General features: G+C 41.2%; 1 protein-coding gene across 1 annotated transcript; it reads left to right on the plus strand.

Annotated features, from left to right (window-relative positions):
• Positions 1–3,015: 3,015 nt before the first annotated feature.
• LOC130162536 (alpha-1,6-mannosylglycoprotein 6-beta-N-acetylglucosaminyltransferase B-like) lies at positions 3,016–19,137 on the plus strand. The gene is made up of 17 exons (XM_056366293.1): positions 3,016–3,067; positions 4,928–5,043; positions 8,062–8,191; positions 8,576–8,721; positions 10,607–10,668; positions 10,905–11,078; positions 11,226–11,393; positions 11,777–11,946; positions 12,186–12,317; positions 12,804–12,937; positions 15,009–15,145; positions 15,243–15,398; positions 15,482–15,628; positions 15,776–15,892; positions 16,019–16,093; positions 16,658–16,818; positions 17,026–19,137. The coding sequence occupies exons 1-17, from the start codon at positions 3,042–3,044 to the stop codon at positions 17,222–17,224; spliced, it is 2,250 nt and encodes a 749-aa protein (XP_056222268.1). The 5' UTR covers positions 3,016–3,041; the 3' UTR covers positions 17,225–19,137.
• The last annotated feature ends 6,316 nt before the right edge of the window (positions 19,138–25,453 follow it).

A 25,453-nucleotide genomic window follows, 5' to 3' on the forward strand; every position in this document is an offset into this window, starting at 1 on the left:
CGAAAAGAAGAAAAATGAGAAAAGAGGTGGGTGAGTATGAAAGACCATCAGTGTGTGTTTGTGTGTGTGTATGTCTGTGTGTTTGTGTGTGTGTGTGTGTGTGTGTGTGTGTGTGTGTATGACAGAGCGAAAGAGAGAGAGCAAGAGAGAGAGATAGAGAGAGAGACAGAGAGAGAGAGACAGATGGGTGTAAAGCCAGTAAGCCTTTAGGTCCTAGCTTATGGAGGTTTATGCTCATCAAATCCTTCCGCTCCCACACACTGTGTGACATCAGCCTCCAGTTCCCTCCCACTCCACCTGATCTCACACGTATACACACATGCGCACAATTGTGCGCACATGAACAGAGGCATAGACACAGACTTGTATATATACATATACGTTCCGTACATACACATAAGTAAGACAGTGTGTGTTTTATAATAGAAGCAGGGCCTGAAATACAGGGTTCAACCAGTAAGCATCATGTTTGCCTGGCAATTATGTGCCAGCCAGAGCAGTTCCATTCCAGCAAAACACTGATTTTTTGATTCAATGAAGTTTAGGCAATTAAACAGACATCAGTAGCATAGAGAGATTAAAGAACTGGACTGGAGTGAGCTGACTGGGAAAATGCAGGCAGGCAAAGTGAGTGTGCAATGCTATTTTCTGTCAGCAACTGTCTTTGAGCAAGGCACTAAACCTACAACTGTTTCTGGCTATGGCTGCAGTGTACCAGATGGGAATATGTACTGCAAGTACTGCAGGGATGTTCAGATTGCTTTCTCTGAATATATACAAACTGAAAAAAAGATGAATCCACAAAAAAATGAATGAATTATGATTTTGCTAATCCATTAATCATTTAAGTCAGCTAAAAATCAATAATTTGTGAGAATCAAAGGTCCCTGTCCACAAGTGACAGATGAGCTTATAGCAGGTAGAAAGAGTCATGCAGTGTTCAAAGAATGGTTTGATCAGTGTTGCATGCATTTGACCTGGCATCTTCACTGGAAAGGTTTACCTCTGCTGAGGAGCTGGTGCTGTCAGCCAACCAGGGTTCAATGTTGTGGTTGCTTACTTACTACTGTGGCAAGACACAGTGTGACACACAGACCTCTAAGTCGACAGCCAATTGCGTTCATGGCCTATTTTGAAAGAAATTGGTACATTCTCTCTTTATCTCTGATGGAGCAAGATAATCCTTCCTCAAGTGACATATGTTCCCTGATCTTTCTCTGTCCAGATGGGATGTTAACTAGTTAAGTGGTGTGGAAACTTTTGGAATGCTGTATGTCACTGTGATCTGTAACCCGGCTAATTACTGTTGCATGTCCGTTCTCATGATCACTATTTTCAGAGGGAAACTTTAAATAGATCACAATACCATTTTTGTTTCCCTCATATTTTTCTGCAAAAGTATTTCAGTATTACACAGAGTTCATCTCCTCCAGGAATGTATTCAGTTCTGATCTATACTTCCTCATGTGACACACATTACTGTGTGTTGTGCCAATGAAAACAAGAAAATACATTTTTTAAAACATGTTTTAGAGATTCCCATATGAGTACTGAGAGTTGGATTTTTTCGGTGTTTTGAGAAAACATTTGATTTTCTTTTCTCACGTTCCCACACAGGTTCTGTCCGACAGGAGCGCCTTGGCACTATGGTGCAGTCTTCAGGTATCTATGAGACTCTCGTCTGATCTGTGGTGATTTTTGTTTCCAAAAATAGAGTAGGTGATTTTAGTGCCTTGTCATCATGTATGATTTAGTAAATCAATATCATGAGTAATCCGACTGAAAATATGAACTCTTGAGGGTCAGTGAAGCATGTTTGTCCTTAAAAAGTGAGACCTTTAGATAACTTGGCATTGCTTCTTACACTTTATCTATTCATTTGTCACCAAAATGAAACCTCCAAAGAAATAAATGCATTCCTGACTGAATTATCTGGCAATTGTGTTACAACACACTAAGTCAGAATTACAACTTATTCTGTAATTGTTATCTACACAGTTTCCACTGGGTAATTCCTTCGGTCTATTATTATCAGTATCATTGTTACTATCATTAAATTTTTATCATCTTTTGTTTCTATTGTGTATTCAGAGCCAAAGGTTTGCACCATTTGAGCTATTTAAATGAGCTTCCTTCTTCAGTATCAATTCACAGCTAAGGCTTTAGTCTAGCCAGTGAGACTGAAAGAAACTGTGTCACCCAATAGCGTGGTCTCCATTGTATCTGTGAAAGGCCTAAGCAGCACTCTGGGTATTGTTTTCTTTAAAAGGGAGTCAGGTTACCTTGACAACCGCAGGATGCCTACCCATAGGCCCTGAGACAGAGAAAAGGCACGGCCAGAGAAGGAGGGAAAGAGATCGAAAAGAGACAAAAAAAGGAGGCAAGATACTCCCCAGCCCCAACTTTATTTTCTCATAGTTTGTGTGTTTTGACAACAGGCCTGATGGTTGCCAGTGGGTTGGGATGGAGACCCAAGGAGGAGGTGAGGATGTGTGTGTTTCTGTGTGTGTGTGTGAGTGTGAGTGTGTGTGTGTGTGTGTGTGTGTGTGTGTGTGTGTGTGTGTGGTAGTCCATGTGCTGGATTGTCTTGTACACCAAACTATTGAACCTTCTCTGTATCTGTCTCACACTGATACAGAACAAGAGTTTGGTGACAGCAGTTTTGTTATGTTTATGTTGATTATTTCCATCCGTCTAATGAACACGTTGAACACCAACACAGAAAGACCACAAGCTGAAAAGGCTTTCATATCCAGTCATGCTGCCAATAGCATTACTATAAAATCTATTTACTAGAGACTTTATTGATGCAATTCATGTGGAAAATGTGACCATTCATCTGCAATTTGAAAAGAAACTACAATGGATCTTTAGTGCTTAAACCCAAATATGGAAGTGGAAAATGTAATTGTGTAAGAATTAGATGTTTTTCTCTACACACAACCAAGCTATACATTTATTACTGAGCATGGTTCACTTACTGGTATTTGTACTGTCCTTTTTTTTAACAGTGACATCCAACATCCTGTAAACAGAGGGCCATGCGTGTTGCACTGCGGCCACGCAGGTAAGGCTCGGCATCATGAGATCAGTGGCTAAACAGTGAAGAGAAGTAGCAACGATGTACGGCAGAAAGTGACTGATGCACCTCACCTCATCCTTGGCTGGCTCACAGTTTCCAGTTTGCTGTAGTCACTTTAACTAGCTGAGAGCAAAAACAAAAAGGCAATTGTTGTTCTCATTTTGACAGCTAAAAAGTTCAAGTGGCACCTCACAGTGACTGATGGCTTGTTGAGAAAGCACAGTGTACTGCATAATTGATTATATTCATTATCATGTCTGCTTTTTATGTGGCGCTTGATCTCCCCAGCATGCATCACCTGCAGTAGAAATTAAGGCCAACTATCACATAGTAATATGTTTTAATATGACACCCCCCCCTCCCCCGTGCAGTTTACAGGGGTGCTGCTTTTCTGTATATACCCTCAACCAAATACAAGTGATGTTTTGATGAGTGGTCTGACAGCTTTGATGAAATGCAGACTAATAGAATTGAATTGAAATAATGTGCTTGGATGAGAATCTGGAGCTTTATAGTTACTAGGAGAGCCTTGAAACTGTTTGTATATGTACTTGAGATTGGCTACACCATGTTTCTCTGGATGAGGGCTGGTGGGTTTACTGGCCTGATGAAAGTGAGAATGAAGTGATTGCTCTCTCTGCACCAGTTAAACCCAAAGCTGGGCTCCCATGTGAGCAATGAGCAGACACATGCTATAATGGCACATCATGCGTCAGATATTCGTTTTGACACACTAGGGTCTCCTCGCTTGAAGTAATGGAACAATTTAGTTGTTCACTTTCTCAGTGCGTTCGGTGAAAGGCAGAGTCAGGCTGTAAGTTTTTATTGCATTAGGTCTGCTGTTAAAATCAAATCTATGAAGTTAAAGGGAGATTTAACTGGTTGGGTATGACACAGATTATTAAAAAATACCTTTTATGTCATGTCTGATATGTGGTCAATAAACATACAAAGAAATATGATAATGACATGAGGTTGTTTGCTCTATTGCATATACTGTTGTGTTTATTAGAAAAATATGATGCAAAAGATCAGGCATGAGCTTCCATATTCAGACTCCATTTTATATTGTATACGACCAAGGAAGATCCCTGGGGGTAATTTTGCAGTTGGTAGTTAAACTCATTTGAAAACACAGAAATTATGATTTGATTAAAAATATATCAGCTGTCAGCTGAGTCAGCTGTAACACCTGAAATTGTGAGTGTGCTGAAAACTTATTTGCTACCCAGCAGAAAAGTCTGAACCGTTAGCTTAAAGTAATCAATAAATAGATAGCTAAAAGTTCAAATAGCTTGCAAATGAAATAGATATAATGTTGAAATAGTTAACAAATAGTGATAGATAAACAGTACAGCTAAAAGTTGAAGTATAGGCCTATAATTAAAAGTGATGGATAACAGTCAGTTGGCTAAAGATAAAATGGCTGAAATAGTTAAAATCATGGATATTGTTGAAACAATCTGCAGTTTAAATGGTTGGCTAAAGGTAATGGAGTAATGATTAAAATGACTTAAAGTAATAGACAGTTGAAATGGATAGCTAAAAGTATAGAGTAAATATTTGACAGTTAGCTAAAACTGATAGTTAAAGGGTTGAAATGTTCCACTCCAAGGTGGTAACTAGCACAGATGCCCACTTTTATATAGGAGTGCATTAAATAACATCCATCTTGAAATCAGTTCAAATAAACAGATTTGGGTGGAGTCAGTCAGTGGATACTTCAGTTCATGTGACTGTGGGCTGTGGAGGCATGTCAGACAAAAACGCCTCAGAACCACTGATGTGCTGAATGCTGTTTGCTGTAACATTTGAAGAGGTTTCTCTGTGTATTGTGCCCTCTAGTGGTTGCTTGGTGCTCTGTCTGTGCCTGTCAGTGTTCACCCTGCTGCTACAGAGCCTCTGGGTGCCACTTGAGATGGCCAAGGATGAACCTGCCGGGAGGTCACCTGAGGAACAGGGTAACTCACACACACATGGACATATATGCGGTTTAACTGGGCTGATCTGTGTCTGTTAAAACAATGGCCTTAACCTTTTTAATAGCAGAAATGTAAAAACATCCATGTATTCATACGCCCACATAACCTTGGTATCACAGATTGGGAGTAAAGTGAATCAAATGAAAATATCACAGATAAATGAAATTATAGAACAAAGTCAGATGTAATGAGATGTCATGACATTGAGCACTGACTGGAAAAATGTGGCTTTTTTCATCTGCACATCCGGTGAAGTGTACTGTGTCTTATGAGGGATAAGACCTCATCTAACTGTCTTCTCAATGTTAGGTGAAGCTTTGCTCACAATTCGTGGTGGGTCCTCCCATGTGTCTCACAGTTGTGGGTTTGTGGCCGAGATATACCCATGTTCAATTCAATTGTCTGGCTAAACTGTTTACCTGAGGGAGGGTATTTAAGGGGGCTGAGGACAGGATTGTTTGGGCAAAACCTTTTTCCTGGTTTACAAAGAAGAGACATGTTGTCAACAATCTCTTCCAGAATGTCTTTTTTATGCACCGATGAATAAATTAGCATATTCTGGCACTGTGCCTGCAGAGTTTTTGATCAATGAGCCATTCCTAAACATCATCAGGGGCATTTCGGAAATACACTTCAAAAGCTGCATTTAGTGTTTGAAGTAGTTCAGCGGTCTCCGAATAAAATGGTAATTGTATTTTTGATTTAATAATTTAATGTTGTCTGCATTATTTTGATAATAACAGATCATGTTTCCCTCTTCAGTCAGACCCGTTACAAAAAAAAGATAAATGATGCATTTCATTTATATAACTATCTTATGTAAAAAGAATTTACTTCTGAATTATATGAAACTGACGGAACCATATAAAGGAACCAATTTATGCATAACATTTATTTCTAAAATCAGACACAGATTTAACTAAAAAAAGAACAGAACTTTGACCAAATTTGGACAGTATGGCCACCACTGAAACAGTTTCAAAATATAATTAAAGAAGATGACTTTTTATCTAAACATCCTCGTCCATTCCTCCTCAAATTCTAGGAAAATTGTTTTTAGCAGACAATGTAATCCACCGGTGCTTCTCAGCCGCAGACCCACAATTGCTCCGTGCTTTGAGGACCCACCACAGCGTGTATACAAATGGCCCCCAAAAGCCACAATGATTGTGTTGAAAAATATACCACATGTGGGATGCTGTTGGTCAGCGCGCACAGTTAATCCGGCTCAAATTTATCACCAAATGCTCAGTTTTCAATCAGTCTGTGACAAATCCTCCATCTTACCAGGCAATTTGAGGTTATATTTAATCCTAAAATTAGCTCTTCCTGCCACACATCTGGCAGTGACATGAGTGAATTTCAGTTACATCTCATGGAAATTTGCCTGCTTTAGAAAAAAAAGATGATGGCCACCTACATAACTATAATTCTGTTTATTTTAACAGGATAACAGGATGCAACAGTAGACAACAGAACTGCCTTTTTAATGGTAGATTTTCTCTAAGAAAAAGAAATCTTGGCTCTGACACGAGGACATTTATATCAGTGGACTATAATTATTTTGTTAAAAAGTATTGTTGAGCTGTGAAAGCACGTGAGGACTATGTTGCATATCTTCTGTCTCCATGTGATGTGACCGTGTGCAGAAACATCTTATATTCTCTAGTATGTAATATGGCAAGTAAGCAAGAGTTATACACACATACACATGTATACCCACACATGTATGATTTTATAAGCTGCATATATATATAGGCCTTTACAAGCTTGGGCATATAGTTGTCACAGGATCCCACATCTTTTCTCCCATTCACCTTTCATTGCCTCTGTGCCCAAAGGGCCCCAGGGAACGTAGGTAGTGATATGCTGATAGTCAGCTGAGCAAACAGAGATGAAGTGACGTCACCAGTCTGTGGGGTTTTTACTGTGTATCACAGGGTAAAGCTCCATCCCCAAGGAGATCCGTATTCTGACAACAAATCAACCCTATAACTCCACCAGCGACCCCCACCTCACAAACAACCTGTCTGGTAACTGCAGCAGATTGTCTGACAGAGAGCTTAACTGTGAACGCCCCCACCTCAGGTCAGTCCAGCACGACACTGGAAGGCCTATCAGAGCAAACACAAGAGCTATAGGTTTCATTTAGACACTGTAACCCACCTTCTACGGAGATGAATGTTTTTGACAGTAGGTCTCGTGAATTTTAGAAGTGTTTTTTCTCTGAATTCTTCTCATTACTGATTAAGGCGGTGGTTCCCAACCTGGGGCTCATGACCCCACAAGAGGTTCCAAGATAAATTGGGTCATATTAAAATTAGAAAGAAAAAAAAACACTGCTCGATGCTCGCAACCTGAGCCTGCATGAAGGCCATAACCTTTGGTGAGGGGTCGCACGGAGACGTTTGTTTTAAGAGGCCACAAACCACAAAAGTGGTAGGGAACTACTGAGTTAGTGAACGCACAACACCTTACTTTAAACTGACGTTTCCACAGTATATGAGGTCAGCAATTTGCATTAACTTCAACCATGAAGGTGTCTGTGGAAACATTCACAAAAACATATGCATACACTATGTCTGTTTGAGTGTATGCCTCGGTGTGTATGTGTGTGTTTAATGGGAGATGACCACAAAGCTCCAGTCATAATTTCCTCAATATTTGCTTTTAAAAATGATGACTGATTACCATCTCTATCTGCCATAAAATTGTTCTTGTGGAAAATGTACCTCTGTAAAAATAATTAAATGACGTTACCCTCTAAATGGAATGTGGAAAATACACATGACCACAATCGCTGCTTCATTTGCAGTACATCAAGTTAAGAAAACAGCGTCATATAACCCTGCTGTTTCACATGATACACAGAACAAGATTTCCTATTCAGGAGAAGATTTGCTATGATATAACACACAGTTTCAATGCTTAAATGCGAGGATAGGGGGGAGCATATGATACTGTACATACAAGTTGTATGTATTTATTTTGTCATAGGTCAGCGTGGTCTTGGCTTTCGTCGGCTGGCTCTGCGATTGGAGGCTTTGAGCACTCAGGTGCAGAGGCTGAGCAGAGAGAGAGATGTCACCCAGCTGACCAGAGAGGATGTCAATCTGCTACTGCAGAGGTATTCAATAACAACTATTATTTAAAAAAACATATACGGATCTCCATCCTTCCATCCATTAGCTGCACCGCTTATCCTTTGAGGGTCGTAGCTGGGATTGGGTGGGGTACACTTTGGACAGGTCGCCAGTCTATATCGCAGGGCTGACACCTAGAAACAAACAACCATTCACACTCACTTTCACACCTATGGGCAATTTAGAGTCGTCATTTAACCTAACCTGCATATCTTTGAACTACACCACCTTGTTTATGGATCTCGGGACACATGAATACAGATGTGACTCAGTGTTATTGGAGCTGTGTATACAGTATAGAATTAGATTGTATACATGCATACAGTGTGCAGTGTTTGGTTACCTGTTAGTTTGCATTTGTTTTCCAGCTTTAGACAGGACCAGCAAGGCTTGGCCCGCCTGGTAGAGAGGGAGCTGAAGAGAGTGTCCCAGAAGCTTGATCAGCTCAGCCGTCATCACCACCATCACCATAAGTCTCACACTCCGCCACCGCACGATGACAGAGCACACATAGGTAAAGCCCAGACATTTATCACATAAAGCTTGTCTCGATGAATGTGTTATTTTATTATTTTTAGGGGAGTTTGTTTGATTTTACACGCTTCTTTGATTTGTCTAGGAGGACTGGATATATCAAATGAGAGTTAATGAAAAGATGCTTTCAAGTGCATCTTTCAGGCTTTTTATTTCTGAAAAATTTGAACTTAAATAACCAGAAATCATGAGATAAGATGTCAATAAACTGTATGCAGCATGCTCATGGTTACCAGCCTTAATGCTCTATGATATGAAGGAAAACAGAAGGATAAGGTAGGAAAAATATCTGCTCTCTGTGTGCCCACTTTCCTCTGAATAAAGAGTTACAGAGACAGTTTTTGTATTTCGATTTAGAGCGATAAAACAGGTGTATTAGGTTGTTACACTCAAATCCCTTTAGCTTCATTTTACCATGTACTACTTTACTAAAAGCAACTCATTGTCCAAGTTAATACAGAGATTTTAGGGTTTGTTCCAGTTATAACATGCTTTAATATTCTGCACCAAATAAATACACTCCGCCAGCTTCAATAATTGGCCAATTGCAAGCTTTTCTGTGGTTGCCTGCAGTGGTAGTGTGATACTCTGAGCCAAATGCACGGTTCATAGCCTCAATAGAGGTTAACCACACAGTGAAATTAACAAGCTGTGATAGTGGAGGGTGTGAATGGGGGGGTTAAAGGGCAGTAGGTACAGGTGGTTATGGGGGATGAAGTCCTTGAATAGAAGTTTAACAAGTCCCACAGAGCCAGCGCCAATCAACTGGCCGTGGGGAGGAAAAAAGTTTACATCTACACTACGACCCTCCTGAGAGGTGTCAAGTGAGAGCTGGGTTACACACCCTGGTTGGCACGCGAAGGGTTGTGTGTGTGTGTGTGTGTGTGTGTGTGTGTGTGTGTGTGTGTGTATGTGTGTTAGAGTGTGTGAGAGGTATGGATGAGTGGGTGCATGCGTAACCTCCTTCCCTGAAAAAGGGAATTCATAAAGCTCGGGCCACACAGACACCATACCGTGCATATGTGAGGACACACACTTGTCGACATGCACACACATACTTTACTGTATGCACACCCCATGCCACCCGCATGCACACAAACACACACTTCCCCATCACCAGCCTGCTCACCCCTCACCCTCTTCCTCTCACATTACCTCACACCATAAAATACGACTGAATTACCCAGGAGTCCTTTCACCAGCTTGTCTGCTCATACCCTTGTTTTTGCAGCGGGAGCACTTTTTTTTCTTTTCAGCCGTGCTCCTACAGCATATCACTGTTTTTAGGCTTTCACACCTCAGCTATGCCTACGGGTTTTCTTATCTTTTTTTTCCCCTCTCTTTCCCTTTTTACTAGGTTGTTTTACACAGCTAAGGACTGTATATTTTGGCAAATGCTAGCATTGTAAAAGTGAATGTTTGGTAGGAGGCAGGTGGGTCAGGTGTGTGTGAGTGTGTTCATGTAAGTGTGTGTGTGTGTGTGTGTGTGTGTGTGTGTGTGTGTGTGTGTGTGTGTGTGTGTGTGTGTGTGTGTGCGTGTGTGTGTGTGTGTGTGCTCATTCCAGTTGATTGACATTGGCTAGAGATGGTGGGGGGGCTTACGGGAAAGGGCCTCTGAGAACACACTGCTTCTACTCTAATGCCTCTTACATGCATGGCAGCACTATACATCGTGCTGGTGGCTGCTATTCACATTTAAGTTGAGAGATTGTATATCAAAGTTATTATCCACTGTTCTGCATTACCCACATTGAGTTAACTTTACAATGCGCTTTTTGTTACTAAAGCCTTGACTGTGGAATAACGATGCATTCAAAATGGCCTCTACAAGAAAAACTGTGTGACGGCAAATATCTTACCCATAGGGCCCAATGACTGTGAGGTGCCAATGGATTCTGCGTATCCGGTGTGTGCCGAGAAAGTGGAGGTGAGAAAGTGGAAATATATGTGGTAGCATGAACTTCACGGCTGTGTGTGCACTGTTATGGCTGTATTAAACATCTTAATATTTTCAGTTTGATATTTTTTTCTCAGTATATGAGCAGGTTTGTGCTGGAATACCATTTTAATGATAATGACAATAACGGGACAGTATAGTGGAGCATATATTTGTATTATAGACTCTGTGAGTATATATCAACCCAACATCTGTCTCTCTTGCAGTTCCTGCAGTCACGCTGGCAGTCAGACCCCTGCTATGCATTTTATGGGGTGGATGGTAGCACCTGCTCCATATTGACTTACCTAAGCCAAATAGAAGACTTTTGCCCCCCTCACCTCAGGAGGAACCACTCTGAACTGCCATGGCACAAGAAACCTCACACTTATACAGAAAAGGTACATTCACATCAAGTTCATGTCATTGTGTAGTACCGCAGTACGAATGCAGAATGATCTTGAGAGGATCTAGTTTACCAAAACACTATTCTGCCATGATTCCTATCACATGTACATACATGAGTTTCACATTATGATTGCTCACAGGCTGAGATACGAACGTCTCTAAGCCAACTGTATGAAGTCATCGGCAACAACAGTGGTCCTGCAATAGACTTCATCCGGTCCAGAGTGGACAGGATGTCTGAACAGTGGATACAGGCTGGTCTGAGGATGGGACACAACAGCAACAAGACGGTCTCCAACCAGATGAGGGTACGAGCAGCAGGTCATTCTGATGAGCATCATCTAGTTTTTATTTTTGGATTTTGAGGCGAACACAGTAGCTAAAATAATTCCATCATATGTTTAGATTTCAAAAACATGGGTGTATGAGTTTTCAGAGTGTTAGTGTGTAGATTCTAAGCACATTTCTTGTATTAAAATATTCAGCTTCTCTTTAGATAAAACATGTTTAACAATTTATTTTATACTCACAACTTCACTGAATATAATTTATTATATCGTACCTTTTAGAAGTTGATACCATGGTCTACAGAGACTTAAGCTTAGGAAAGCAATAGAAGTAAAGAAATGAGAATATAAAATAATATACAGTACCTGTTGTGTTTTGAACTTTAAAATGTGCCGTCATCCAGGTGCTGCTGTATCCGGGTGCCCTGGCTGGGACTGTTGGTCAGCGTTTTGAAGCCATGGTGGAAAGAGGGGGGCCTCTTGGGGAGCTGGTCCAGTGGGCAGACCTCAGTGCCTGTCTGATAATCCTGGGCCACAATATAACCTTCAGCACCTCACAGCACCAACTCCACAGGTTACCACCACTTCTGCTACTACTAGCTGCTTTCATCTAAAACTACATTATCATGTTTGTTTGGAAAGTATTGATTACATTGACAGGCAACAACATCTGCTATCACTAATATATGATATATATTGATAGGTGTCTGATCTATAACCACTTTACACTGAAGTGATGAGGGAGGCAAAGATCAGTGCAGAATGATGTTGAGCAGTTCTTGGTGTTATGTGTGTTTATTGTGACTGGTCCAGCCTGATAGGTGCTGCTCCTGGCCGAGGTAGTTGTCCAATCCAGAGGCCCCTGACCTTTGACCTCATCTATACCGACTACCATGGCCTTGCTCACCTTCAAGGAGCCATGGGACTGGCTTTTCAGCATTACCAGTACAACCACAATTTCTAAACTCATACTAATCTAATAACAGTATTGTTCCATTTGCTGATTAATTTAACATATTTACTTTATATTTTTTGAAATTTGACAATGATAAGTAAAGACTGACTTTCACTTAAATTATTATCATAAATAAATTAGCCACCAGTGTTAAAAAAGAAGCATAAAAAGTTTCCCTTGTATGACCATTTTATGTAACCTGCATTAGTCTGATACTGTTTTAATGTGGAGCAGACATGCTGTGATTTCACACCACACAGTGTGACATTTCAACTTAAAAATATAAAATGATAAAATATTCTTATTTAGCTTTCTCTGACTTCTTTGGCCATGCTATTTGTCCAGAACATCCAGGGCATTGTAAGCTTGACAAATAGCATTACACACTGAGTTGTTTGTGTTCATGTGATCATTGCTAAGTTGATAAACTGGAAGTAAATTTCTTTTGTGATAAACTGTTCTTTAAATCGTTCTAGGTGCCGCTTCAGAATCCTGGATTCTTTTGGCACTGAACCTGCCTTTAACCTGGGGAGTTATGCTCATAGACACGGATATAAAACATTGTGGGGCAGATGGGGTCTACAACCTCTGCAATACATGACCATGTTCCGTAAGTCTGTGCGTGTGTGTGTGCGTGTGTCTCTGTGTGTGTGTGTGTGTGTGTGTGTGTGTGTGTATATAGTTGTATTATACTGGCAAGTAGCAGCATCATGTAATGTGTTTACACCCTGCAATCATGCAAACATGTGACTCACTGTCTGTGTGAGAGCACAGCTGTGATAACTGTATGATGGTGACTCTGTGAAGAACAGAACATTGGTTCAGAAATGCACTTGTGGTCAGGTCAACAGTCAACATATATACGTATATATATATATAAATATACACACACATGCACATATTTATATCTTGCTGCCGCAGCGCTGATCCTTCACACACACTCCTGTAAGCGTCCTCACAGTGAGAGGATTAATAGCTGAGGTTAAATAAACTTGGTGCCCAGACAGAGCTTTCATTCCAACACCTCTCCCTGTCATCTTTCCCACCCTGCTGGGAGATGGAGGCAAGCTGGACACACTGGGCCGAGAGCCACTCTTCATCCCTCAGCTTGAAACACTGTTTATTTGTCCTGCTGAGGAGGAGGAGAATGAGATGGCTGTTAGCTGATGGTGTGGAAAGGGCAGAAAGAAGGAGAGAGAGACGGCAAAACAGAAACAAAGACACAGAGAGAAGAAAGGAAGAGAAAGATGCTAGAGAGAAAAGCAAACAGGGGGTTTATGCTTCTGTTTTGAAACGGAGGAGAAGAAGATAGTTGACTGAAGGATTGCACTGAACTGTAAACAGACAGCAAGAAGACTGAAACCAAGAAACCAAAGGAACTGCATTCCTTCACAGCTTTTCCTCCAACCCCCACAAGCTGCACAATGTTGATCATGTCAGTGTATCGTTGCGTATCTCTGCTAATCTGATAGGTGAGTGTGTGAGGCAGTGAACCTGGACAGGTGTGAGAGACGAGTAGCGACAAATGGAACTGAGCCAGGAGCGGATTCTGTGCTGCTTTAAGGGTGAATGAGGAGAGATCTGGCAACAGCCTTTTTAAACAAGTACCTGGAGACAGGAGAGAATGACACACACACACGCACACATCCACACACGCACACACACACACACACACACACACACACACACCTTTGTTGGAACATTCCTAGTAAAGTAAATACTCATCTCTCACACCTCCCTCAGTGTGTCGGAGGGCAGCAGGGTGGCAGCTGCCTATCCAAACAGCCCAACCTCAACCTCTCATATATGTAGAAATCTCATTTCCTTTAACAGCTGATTTATACTGCACCGTATGTTTTTCCTCTCTCGCAAAATTTTAATCTTAGCTTTCACCTGTGATCTTGGTCTGCGTTGCCAGCTATGTCTGTCCAAAAGTAACTTGTGATCCTCCAGTCACATTTCCCATAATGGTTTCTCTTTTTTGATGTCTTCAAGGAAGGTCTGTGCACGGGCATTCACAATTTGTGGTCATCTTTTAGTAAATTAAGAACTGAATTTAGACTACCTTTAAGACCAGTTTTGTTCTGTACAAATAAAGTAATCTAATACTATAGAAAAACATACAGACATACACATGCTTAAAGGTGCTATATATAAGCTTTTGCTATTGCTACGCAGCCGACGTTATCATTAACAGCTGTTTACTGCAGTCTAGAAAAACTTTGCAAGTTCAGCATCAGACTTAATTTCTTTACTTGTCTCCAGCGTTGAAAAGCAACGCCAATGTTTACTCTTGTTTTGCTTCTATATGTCTCGCTTCTTTTCTTCAACTGAAGTTAGCGTACCAACTAGCTACCCTGGCCTGTCTTGTAATACTGCTTTTCCATAGTGCAGCGTCCAGTTTGCCCTCAGTTTAGCATGAGAGGATGAAGAAGTAGTGCTGCTTAGAGTGCATGTTCTAACGTCTCGTCTTGTAAATGCAACAAAGCCTGAAGCTCTGGGCGAGCGATCGTTATCAGAGAAAACTTACATATAGCACCTTTAAAGACAATTTAGCTTAATCTCAAAAATCTTTTTCAGTTTTCTTGTAGAATAGTTATTTAGTGACGGGGGATTTCAGTGTTGTGTGCAAGTTGAGACCACAGATAAAATTCATGTTCTGTTCAATGTTTTTGTTGTAGCTCACACTCCTGATAACTCCTTCCTGGGCTTTGCGAGTGAGGAGGCAGTGAGGGCGGAGGTGAGAGAGGAGGAGCTGGAGAGCCACAGGAAAGACAGGATAGCAATTGTCTACGGCAAACAGGACTACATGTGGCAGGTATAATGACCAAAAGAACACAGTGTATGCACGTGGAAAAATGGTGAGCAAAGAAAAAAGATGTTGATGAATGCTGAAGATTTCCCTTTGTGTCCAGGGTAAATCTGAGTATGTGGAGGTGGTCAGTGAGGAGCTGGAGACCCATGCCACAGTCTTTCAGCCTCCAGGACACACCTCTAATCTGCCCAGCTTTATCAGAAACCACGGCCTGCTGACTCAGGAACACTTCCTACAACTTCTCCGCAGAGCCAAGGTCAGAATTGTGGACATGTATTCTTGTCCTGCCTTGTTGATGAAGGACCCTCATTAAGATGCGGCTTCCCTCCTTCCTGGCAGGTGTTTGTAGGCCTTGGTTTTCCCTATGAGGGTCCAGCTCCTATTGAGGCAATAGCTCTGGGCTGCATCTTCCTTCAACCACAATTTGACCCACCACACTCATCAGACAACAATGACTTTTACAAGGGCAAACCCACCACAAGACAGGTAGGTATAACTCCTCAAAGTGAAAAAAAACCCAAACTCATGGGAATTGAGAAAAGATGTTGCACATATATTTTTAGAGAAATAACGCTGTTTCTGTTGTTTTAGTAAAAAATATTTGAAAAAACATGTAAAAACTTTGCATCACAGATCTCCTCCCAGCACCCTTATGCTGAAGAATTCATTGGTAAACCTCATGTGTGGACTGTGAACATGACCAACAGCACCGATGTACGAGAGGCAGTCAAAGCTATCCTAAGCACAGAGGTAGCTTCGCTTCTGACTAACAAACTCACGGTTATACTGTATATACATATATCTCGACACACGCCTTGTCTTCCCCAAATTTATGTTACGGTAGCACTAAAGGAAAGTGTTTGTTTGTTTTTGCAGGTGAAGCCTTTCACCCCCCGAGAGTTCACCTGTGAGGGAATGCTGGAGCGGGTTCATGGTTATATCACTCACCAGGTGCAGAGATACACAGAAAGGCTGGCATAATATTATTGAGTGCTCCTCCATCACACCAGACTCTTGAAGTGGCCCTGATCTTGCAGAGTCACAGGACACTGCCCTGCAATCTGTTATGAAATGTGTGGAGACAGAAATCTCAGAATGCAGTGGATATCCTTTTAAACCTATTGATTGTATCCGTAGAATCAAATCATCTACAGTAAAGCTTTACCGGCACATGTCTCTGATATCGGCCTTTCATGAAACATGAGTTATTAGCAGTGATGTCATCCACCTCTGATACAGCATGAACTATATCTACACCTTTATTCTAAATTTACTTTGTGGTCATTAATGCCAAATATCTTAATTGTTGATTTAAAAGGCTAATCTGTATGTATTAGGCAGGGCACTGAACAGTTAGTTAAACAAGATGAAATACTAACATATCGTAGTCAATATTGTTTCAAAGGCATTTACACACCACATACAGACAGAAGAGAAGCCGTTCAGATCTTGCTTGGTTCAAACTCTCATCGTTGTCAACTTTCTTTTTTTCTCTGTTATCATAAATCACTGTAGGACTTCTGCAGTAAATCTGTCCCTGTTTGGCCACCAGAAAGTGCTCTAAGGGTGCACCTGGGTCCCCTGGGCCAGTCGTGTGTGAGTGTGTGCCGACGCTCCTCCCTGGTGTGTGAGCCTGCTCTGTTTCACCACCTCAACAGTCCCTCCGCGTTCACCAGGTGAGAGGTCAGCAGATATAACTAAGCTTATTGTCTAAGACTTTGGGAACTTGTACAACATCATCACACAGTGGGGATTTACTCCCCAAAAAACAGAGCAATGTTAGAACGATACTACAGATGTTGAATAAGAAACGTAGAGATGCATGTGAACGCTGATAGATGCACTTTAGAAAATTGAACTTATCACTATTTTCCATTTTGTAGGCTTGGACTAGGCTGTTCCAGCGTGGGGCCGGAAATCAACCACCTGTTTCCTGCCTACAATCCTTGGGGTCGACACTGTGGCCTTCAGCAGGAGCCTCTACTGTTCAGTTGTGCTGGCTCTGACCCTTCGCACCGCAGACTGTGCCCTTGCAGAGCTCACCTACCTGGACAGGTGGCACTGTGCCCTGACTGCATCTAAACACAACTGTGAAAGAACCTGGGAAACAGCAGGGAGAGAAGAGGAAAAGGTAGTAGGGTTAGGGAGACAAAGGCGACCGATGAGCCATCTGCAGTGCGTACTGTATACGTGAAGAATTGATTTCAACCAAAGAAAGCAAGCTTCCAATGCTACTGAAAGTTTTGTGGTTTTGATTTTATACAGAGGCTGAAGGGTCCCAGTAATATGAAGGAATCCTCTCAGTCAGCACGACTAACATTTGGTTTTTCATAAAAATGTTGGAGTTACAAATTCATCACAAACACATCAAGTGATTGCTACTTGTCCTGCAGGCAGCCGACACTAGTGATTAACAATTATTAAAACAATATGAGAGAGGTTTTGCCAAATAATGAACATCTACGTCATTTAAATTTCTGTAGCTAGATTTGTCCAGTGCAATTGTTGTGTCAAGCTTTTGTTTTGTTTTTGTAATGACAGTCATTACTCAGGAACCAAAAATAAATGACATGTCATTTCGTAAGTACTTGAAGTGTTGAAGGATAATGAATTGTGGGCCTGGTGTTTCATGGTGCCTGATAAAAATCCCTCTTGTTGTTGTAGCTTTTTCTTGGTCCCTTAAGCAAATAATGAAGGCAACACGCACTTTAGGGAAAATTTGTTTAGGTGTATTTAAATGAAGTGGGAAGCGGCACCAAAGACCGTAAAGCCATTCAGTTCAATTCCAGATCACACATAGTACAGTGCACTTCAATATTATGCTAAATAAGTATCTAATCATTCATTCGTACACAGTAATGTAGCACAGTGGTCAGTGTTGCATGGGATTAGCTCCTCAATGTATCGCTGGCTGCAAATATTATCCCGGGCCTCAGAGGAGAGAGGGTGACAGCCTAAGTGATGAGGCTCATTATCTGAGCGAATCATGGATAACCTCTGGATGCCTTTGGGAGGTCACAGCCATATGACGATGATTATACTGTCATATAAACCACTGGTTCCCAACCGTCTTTGACTTAGGAAACCCCCTCCCAGCTCTGTTTCAATCCATGCCCCCGCCAGTAAAGGCAGAACCTCATTGTTTGTCTTTCAAACACATATTTTGCGTCATTTAGCGGGATAAAGTCACTGAAGGCAGGATTAATTATGTTTTCTTGAGTTATTTTACTCGAAACTACACCTAAAAATGATTTTGATCAGAACAGATGACTAATTTTGCCCAGAGTTCTTGCATTTGCTTCAAAATTATTCCCTGATTGCTTCATGACCTACAGACCCAAGGGTATTTTGCACCCCAGGTTGATATGAACAAACATGGAAACTTTACATACAGTACATACAATGATTTGGAGAGGTTGAACATTTGAACATTTCCATGTCAGAAGCCTGAAAGGGTCACGCAGGCCTATCCCATCGTCCCTGCCTGCAAAACAGCTTGTGAAAGAAACAAATGATAACAACTAAAGGCCAAACTTCATCCCACATTCCGTGTTGTAAGTGCTACACTTACATGGCGCAGCTGTTAGCAAAGATGTCTCCAACACAATGGCAACAAGCTGCTGTGTTGAACTGGATCGATGTGAGGTTTTTCTTGGAAATGACGCACTCGTGGATGTTAATTGGCAGAAAAAGAGACCTTTTCTGCACCGATACACTCCATGTGACCAGAACATATTGTCGCTCCGGGATCAGACCGCTCAGGGTTGCGACGACAGAACTGGTCGACAGTGTGATTGACTAGTAAATGGCTGTGAAACGGTCCATGAAAACAATATTTGTGATGACTTTGGTGGATTTTGGTGAATTCATTTGGCCCTGTCAAATGTGACTTTTGTGTAATTAGCTGAATGATCCAAAGATGATGGAAGTGAAGTTGTGTTTATGTCAAAAGGCTTTTTGGAATAAAAGAAAATAAAAGTTGCTTTTGACTCAGAGGGGCGTCCCTGAGACATATTTTTGGAAAGTGATGTGTCATTCCTGGAGAGTCATGTTAATTCATATCAGTTACATGTGTTATGGCATATAAAAGCTGTCACTCACTTCCCAGGGGGCTGATAGCAGAGGGTCAAACGAAGGGTTCCAAAACAGCACAGGGTTGTATATGTAGTATATGGAGCAAATGTGTAAATGTGGAGAGACAAAGATTTTAGTGTTGCACACGATTGCCTACGGACCTCACGCTGAATGGGGCAGTATATGAGTGCAAAAACTGACAAAGTCCATATGTTTGTCAGAAGCCCATTTGATGTTGTTATGCAGTGATGTGTTTCAAGAAGACAGTGGTGTGGATAATTTAGTTCTCTGGGTTAAGTGGTTATCGCTGCAAATTAGTTTTATGCCTAAAGTTCATCTTCAAGGCTCAAGATAAGTAGATTAGCTATCTTTGTTCATTCCTTTTGCTTGCTGTCATTCAGATATCTACAAACCATGTTTAATGTTTTTATGTTTATTATGTGAGGTTTTCTCGGCAGATCATACTCTGTGTGACTGTCATTATTCATGCATGTGAAAATTCCTAAATCAAGAATTCAAGAGCAGAAAGACTCTTAGCTGGATACAAACAGTGTTTGCAATCTGGGGAGCTTGCTGACTTTTAGTAGGGTGCCCAAACTTTAGCACAGAATCACCAATTCATTTTTTTTCCTGTTTATTAAGATCATTAAATAAAAAAGGGAGCAGGGCAATAACAATTGAAGAAATTAAGTTCATCTACAGACATGTTTTAAATTATGTAAAAATACTCTGCTATGATTAATATTGTGTTTAACATGGTTTTCAGAAAAATTAATAAATAAAATAAAAAAAAAATAAAAAAAAACTGGGGCTGGAAGCACGTCTACACTTACTTCCTCATTGAGAAATCTGGATCAGGCCTTGTGCCCCGCGCTGCTCGCGCCAGGTTCACAGGTGAAACAGCAGGGCCAATCAAGACGACTACTGGAGGAAACATCGGAGAGACTCTGCCACATGTTTGAGCCTCAGTCAGACCCAGACTCAGGAGTTTTTAAAGGAGTTTGTTGTGCACCAAAGTCGGCGACTAGAAGACGTATCAGAATGGTAAGTGTAATTATTTGTTTATGTTGTTTGTTAGCTTGTAGCTGGCAGTGGCTGACACGGTGTTAGCGGCGGTGCTAATGCAAACTCTCGCTCTCTGTGCTGACAAGTTTTTGGTGACCAGTGACTCAGCAGTGTGTATCAAGATGGTTAGTGTTAAAGGAAACACGGGAGAGACTCAGCTACATGTTTGAGTCTCAGTCACACCCAGACTCAGATCAGGAGTGTGTTGTGCACCAAAATTGAGCATCTTTTATTTGTTTATGATGTCTGTTAGCTTGTGAGTGGCAGTGGCTGACTCAGTGTTTGCAGTTGTGCTGATGTGAACTGTCGCTCTCTGTTCTGACAAGGTTTCTGGTTTATTTTTCCCGCCTCCCGTCCCTGCACATTGATAGGATTGGTTTCTCAGGTTAGATGACGAATGAATACCTGGCTGTCTGAATCCGTTTTTATGACACTGTTATTGGTTCACTGCAGTTGCAAGGTGGAAAGGCGCAGTCATGGTGTCAGCTGCTTATTTTGCTCATGATATGGCTTGTATTATATAAAAAAACACCATATGGACATATTAGTAAGGTTAAAAAGTTGATTTTCATTGGAGTGGGTTTTTAAATGTGTTGTCTGCAGGGGTTGCCTTATTCCATTAAAAGAAAAAAAAAATCAACATCTTTCTTATTTGACAAGGGATGCATGGTAACAGGTTTAATTTTTACCATGTTCACCATCTTAAAGGAATAGGTCAGGTTATTTGACGTAGGGTTGTGTGTAGCACTTATACATAATCAGTGTATTATCTGCAGTAGATTTGGATCGGCAGACACAAGTACCAGCAAGGAAGCTGAGTGATGTGCTGCTGTGGACATCCCCAAAAACCTGTTTTAGCCAAAAAAAACTGCTCTCTGAAACAATATACATTGCTCAGTCTCTGTGCTGGCAATTCAGTCATAAACCATGCTGATTGTAGTGGGTTACATGAGTGTGTGTAAAAAATCTCTTATTAATCCGTTTAATATTTGTTGGGATCTTTCAGTCTGGAGCAAAGTGATGGACTGACTGACTGACCGACCATACACTGAGCCGTGCTGCTTACATGGCTAAAAATACTGTCAAATGGGAATCCTTGGGATCTTTGGTTTGTTTGACGTCCTACAAATGCTTGACCACCCATTGCACTGTACTTGCAAGTGTCTGCTGCATACCACCTCTGCACGTTGAAATAACGATTAGACTGTTAAAAATAAGAGATGATTGATGGAGGAAAAAATAAAAAAAAACCAAGAGGAAACATGAACTTGTGTTGGGTTCAGTCAGACATCATGGAATGTCCATGCACCAGTAGAGGTTCAATAATGTTTATATGAGTGCTTTTTAATTTTACATGAGAGACAGGAACTCTTTGAGGCACACAGGGACTTATTCTCCTATACCTTTTAACTGTGGAATGCAGTGCCAAATCAAACTTTGCTGCCAAGAAAAATGAGATCCTATAGAAGAAAAGCAACACAGGAGAGTTTCACTTAAATTTGAACTTTCAGCTAATGTCATATCTGTCTCTTTGTATGACAAAGATTCACTTTGAGAAACCTTATGCTACAGAGATTTTGCTGTTTTTCAGAATTTATTTTTGTGTCACATACATGAATTTACTTACAAGTTGGGGATGACTAAGCAGAAAAATAAGATAAAGTTTACATCCAGTCCAAAATGACTTCCCCCTATCGGGGCTCAATATCAACGTTTAGTTACACAATAACTCAATGACGTAACTCACCCATGTCTTTTTCTTCTTGAGAGTTACTGGAAAATGTTGCAACCCCCATGATTTGTTGTTATTGCTGTATTATATTTGCATGATTGTGTACTATGAATCACACTGTTTACATTGGATCTTCAAGTGTTTCCCAATGCTCTTGTCGTTTCCAGTCAAACACAACTGCAGATTGAACGAATGCTCCCTCTTTTTCTAATTTATTTGGTTTCCTGCCTGCTTCTTTTTTTCCCTCCTCTTCACATCCATTCAACTCTCTTATTCCTGTCTCCCCTTCCTTACTACATCTTTATCCATGTTAAATTCCCTTGTAATCATGGATTTTGATCCAGGACTGATCAAGTCGGCTTTGTGCTTAAGAGTTCAGAGAAAATATGTGTTCTGTGCATGATGTATCACTTCTGATTTTAATCTAAATGCAGATGGGTGAGAAAAGTAACTTGTTATACAAATAAGGGACATACTTATTTAGATTGCTGCATATCATTGGATTACCTCCAGTTTCTGCTGTACACCATTTGCTTACCACTGTATTTCTTCAAATGCAACGGAAATTGGCCGAATAATTTGTATTAAATCACTTTATGGCCTGTTCCGCTACCTCTATAGATTTGTTGATTTGCAACAGCCAGCTGTACCCTAAAGGGGGCAGTGTGGTCAAGCTAAACCAGCTAACACCAGCCTAAGTTACAGCACACCAGTTACAAACATCAGAAACCTGCTCAGGGAGACGAGTGACAGAGATGAAAACAGAAAAAGATTTTTTTAAAAAGAGAGAAAAGAGATTTTTAGAGAGAGAAGGAGGGAAACAGAAATACTGTAGAGGTGTTAGGACACATGGAGACACTTCCAGTCCTCTCTACAGGTAGCCTTCAGTTCATTCCTCCAAACACACTTGCAAAAGGGGGGAGGGAAGAGCGGCTTTATTACCATAAGAAAGCAGCTGCTTTTATTGAAACCTGTTATTGGCGTGCCAAGATTACACTGAACAACAACAACCCTCCTCCCTGGAAGCCAATAAAATGCTGACAACAAACACTTGGCTTGCCTACAGCGCTGTTAGAAGCCACAGAGGTTGGCCTTAATGATACTTGGTAACTATTACAGACTATTAAAGTAAATGAATAAAAGAGGAACAGAACGAGAGAGAGAAGGGAGAGAGGAGCAAACTGATTAGTTCAGAAGTTGTTTCCAGACATAACGTAGGTAGCTGACTCATTGTAGGGCGGCCTCAAGGAGATGCACTTCTTTGTTGTGTGTAGCTCAGTTGTTGGACGAAAAAGCTTGTTTGTGTGCGTGCGTGCGTGTGTGTATACGCGCCAAGAGATAGATAGATAAAACAGAAAAAGTTGCTCTTCCTGATGTGCTGTTGCATCCATCAGCAACACACTACAGGCCAGAGAGCTGTGGTGTATGGTTGAATGGTTGTTGCATTGGGGCAGGCCTTTCTGTGATTTTCCCCAAACGTCTCATGTCAGTATTCCAGCAATCTCATCACACCTGAGTAACTCTGAGGCAGACGGGATCCGGTTCACCTCTCTTGTACCTGTGTGTGTGCGTGCGTGCGTGCGTGCGTGCGTGCGTGCGTCTGTCTGTCTGTCTGTCTGTCTGTCTGTCTGTCTGTCTGTCTGTCTGTCTGTCTGTCTGTCCAGAATGCTGCTAATCCCATTGTCTTTATGTATGTATTCGACTGAAAGCATTTTGTGGCCTCTTGGGGACAGGAGAGGTCATCTGAGCAGGGAGAGATCTTAGTAAAAGCAACCACAAGATTAAATGAGATTCTAGAAAAACATGCTGCAAAAGGTACAACAGAAAATGCATAAACATAATTTTGCAGGTCCCATTTGTACCTATGCAGCGGACAAATTTTTCATGACATTTTGCAATGAAAAATTGGAGAGCAACAAAAATCTTCTCTCATTCTAGTGTTCCTTAAATTCTAGACCTCGATTTCCAACTTCCTCTCTCCATTCCTCCCTCTTAACACACAGACTACAGAGGAGAAAGTTGTGAAGAAACACAGAGCTACCAGCTAACGCCTGCTAACCCCAAGAAAGCCCTTGTCATCTTTCATCCTACACCTCTGAATTGCCTTCATTTTCTTGGGGCCCATAAATTGGCTCTCGTTGTCCCATAAATGGCTCCTTTTGGGGTGGGATTTATAGTGAGGGGTGGCAATGGGGTGTGTGTGGGGGGGTATAAAACCCACCTTTTGATGTCCCCTCTGCTTAACAGGCAGAGCAGACGTGCCTGCCCATATGCTGCATGGTGCTTTTGCCACACATTGCTAGCGTGCGACTCTCGCACACACAGGCACATTAAAAGATATTAAACTGCGTTTCTGCTTTCATTCACAGTCATGGGATGTAACAGCCAAGCAGGGTGGTACACGTTAAGCTGTGCCACTTCCTCGGCTGTAATTAAAGCCACCCATGCAGGGGGGTCTCTAAAAGTCTTGTTTTGCTACACCCCTGATCCTGACCTTTTTAAAAGGAGAGGGTGAGGCTTTTCTTTTTATCACACTGTGGAATAGGTTGGAAAAATAGGCTGGAGTTCATTTCTGGGTGGTGATGTGGTTTTTCTGTTGTTTTAATGTCCACTAAGTATTTGACAGATTGACCAAATTCATCAACCTAAACAAACACTATGGAAATTATTAAAAAGGAAACTTGTGTTAGAATGGCTTCAGAAACATTTCATCACGGTTTTGATGTCACAAAATCAAAGTCTCTACTCTTTCTCTGGTCCTGCAGTTAACACTGGATAACAGATCTGGTACCTTTATAGCAGACACAGCCGTGTTATTAAAATACTCTACAGATGGATGACATATTAAAGTAAAATCCATTCATATAACATTAAAGTGTTGGCCCACCACAACCCACCAACACTGTCTGTGCCAATATATAAGTTAATATCTGGGCAGGAACTCCGAACCAGTAGGGGGGAAAAGACATGGTTATGGTGGTGGCTCACTATTATGAAATATAATGCATACAATGTTTAGATGGTAGGAGGCACGACTTAAACAACATTGTAAGATCACAAGTCAAACTTCACATCAGTGGCTTTTCAAGCCCACTGCAACCCACGACGATCAGTGTTGACGTCAAACCCAACTCATCCTGTGGCTCCGTTAATGCCAGAGCATATGATTAACATCATTTTTATACTAAACTCTTAAGTGACCCCTCATGCCCCGTATGGAAGCATGTGCATCATCATGTTTTCAGATCTTTCCTTTAACGTGTCATAGGTGAAAAAGGGCATATGGTTGTCAGAAGAGACCGGGGTCACCAGGCTAAAAGTGATTGATACCTGTCATCTATATATATATATATATATATATATATATGTATGTATGTATGTATGTATGTATGTATGTATGTATGTATGTATGTATGTATGTATATATATATATACATATA

The sequence above is a fragment of the Seriola aureovittata genome, chromosome 21, assembly GCF_021018895.1.
Source record: "Seriola aureovittata isolate HTS-2021-v1 ecotype China chromosome 21, ASM2101889v1, whole genome shotgun sequence".
Classification (NCBI taxonomy): Eukaryota; Metazoa; Chordata; class Actinopteri; order Carangiformes; family Carangidae; genus Seriola; species Seriola aureovittata.

What these genes read in the sequence shown, in the direction of transcription:
- LOC130162536 (XM_056366293.1), top strand. Translation starts at nt 3,042, where the DNA reads ATGCGTGTTGCACTGCGGCCACGCAG. An exon ending in GTTGCACTGCGGCCACGCAG is followed by an intron (nt 3,068 to 4,927) that starts GTAAGGCTCGGC and finishes TGTGCCCTCTAG; the next exon opens with TGGTTGCTTGGTGCTCTGTC. An exon ending in CGATGACAGAGCACACATAG is followed by an intron (nt 8,722 to 10,606) that starts GTAAAGCCCAGA and finishes TCTTACCCATAG; the next exon opens with GGCCCAATGACTGTGAGGTG.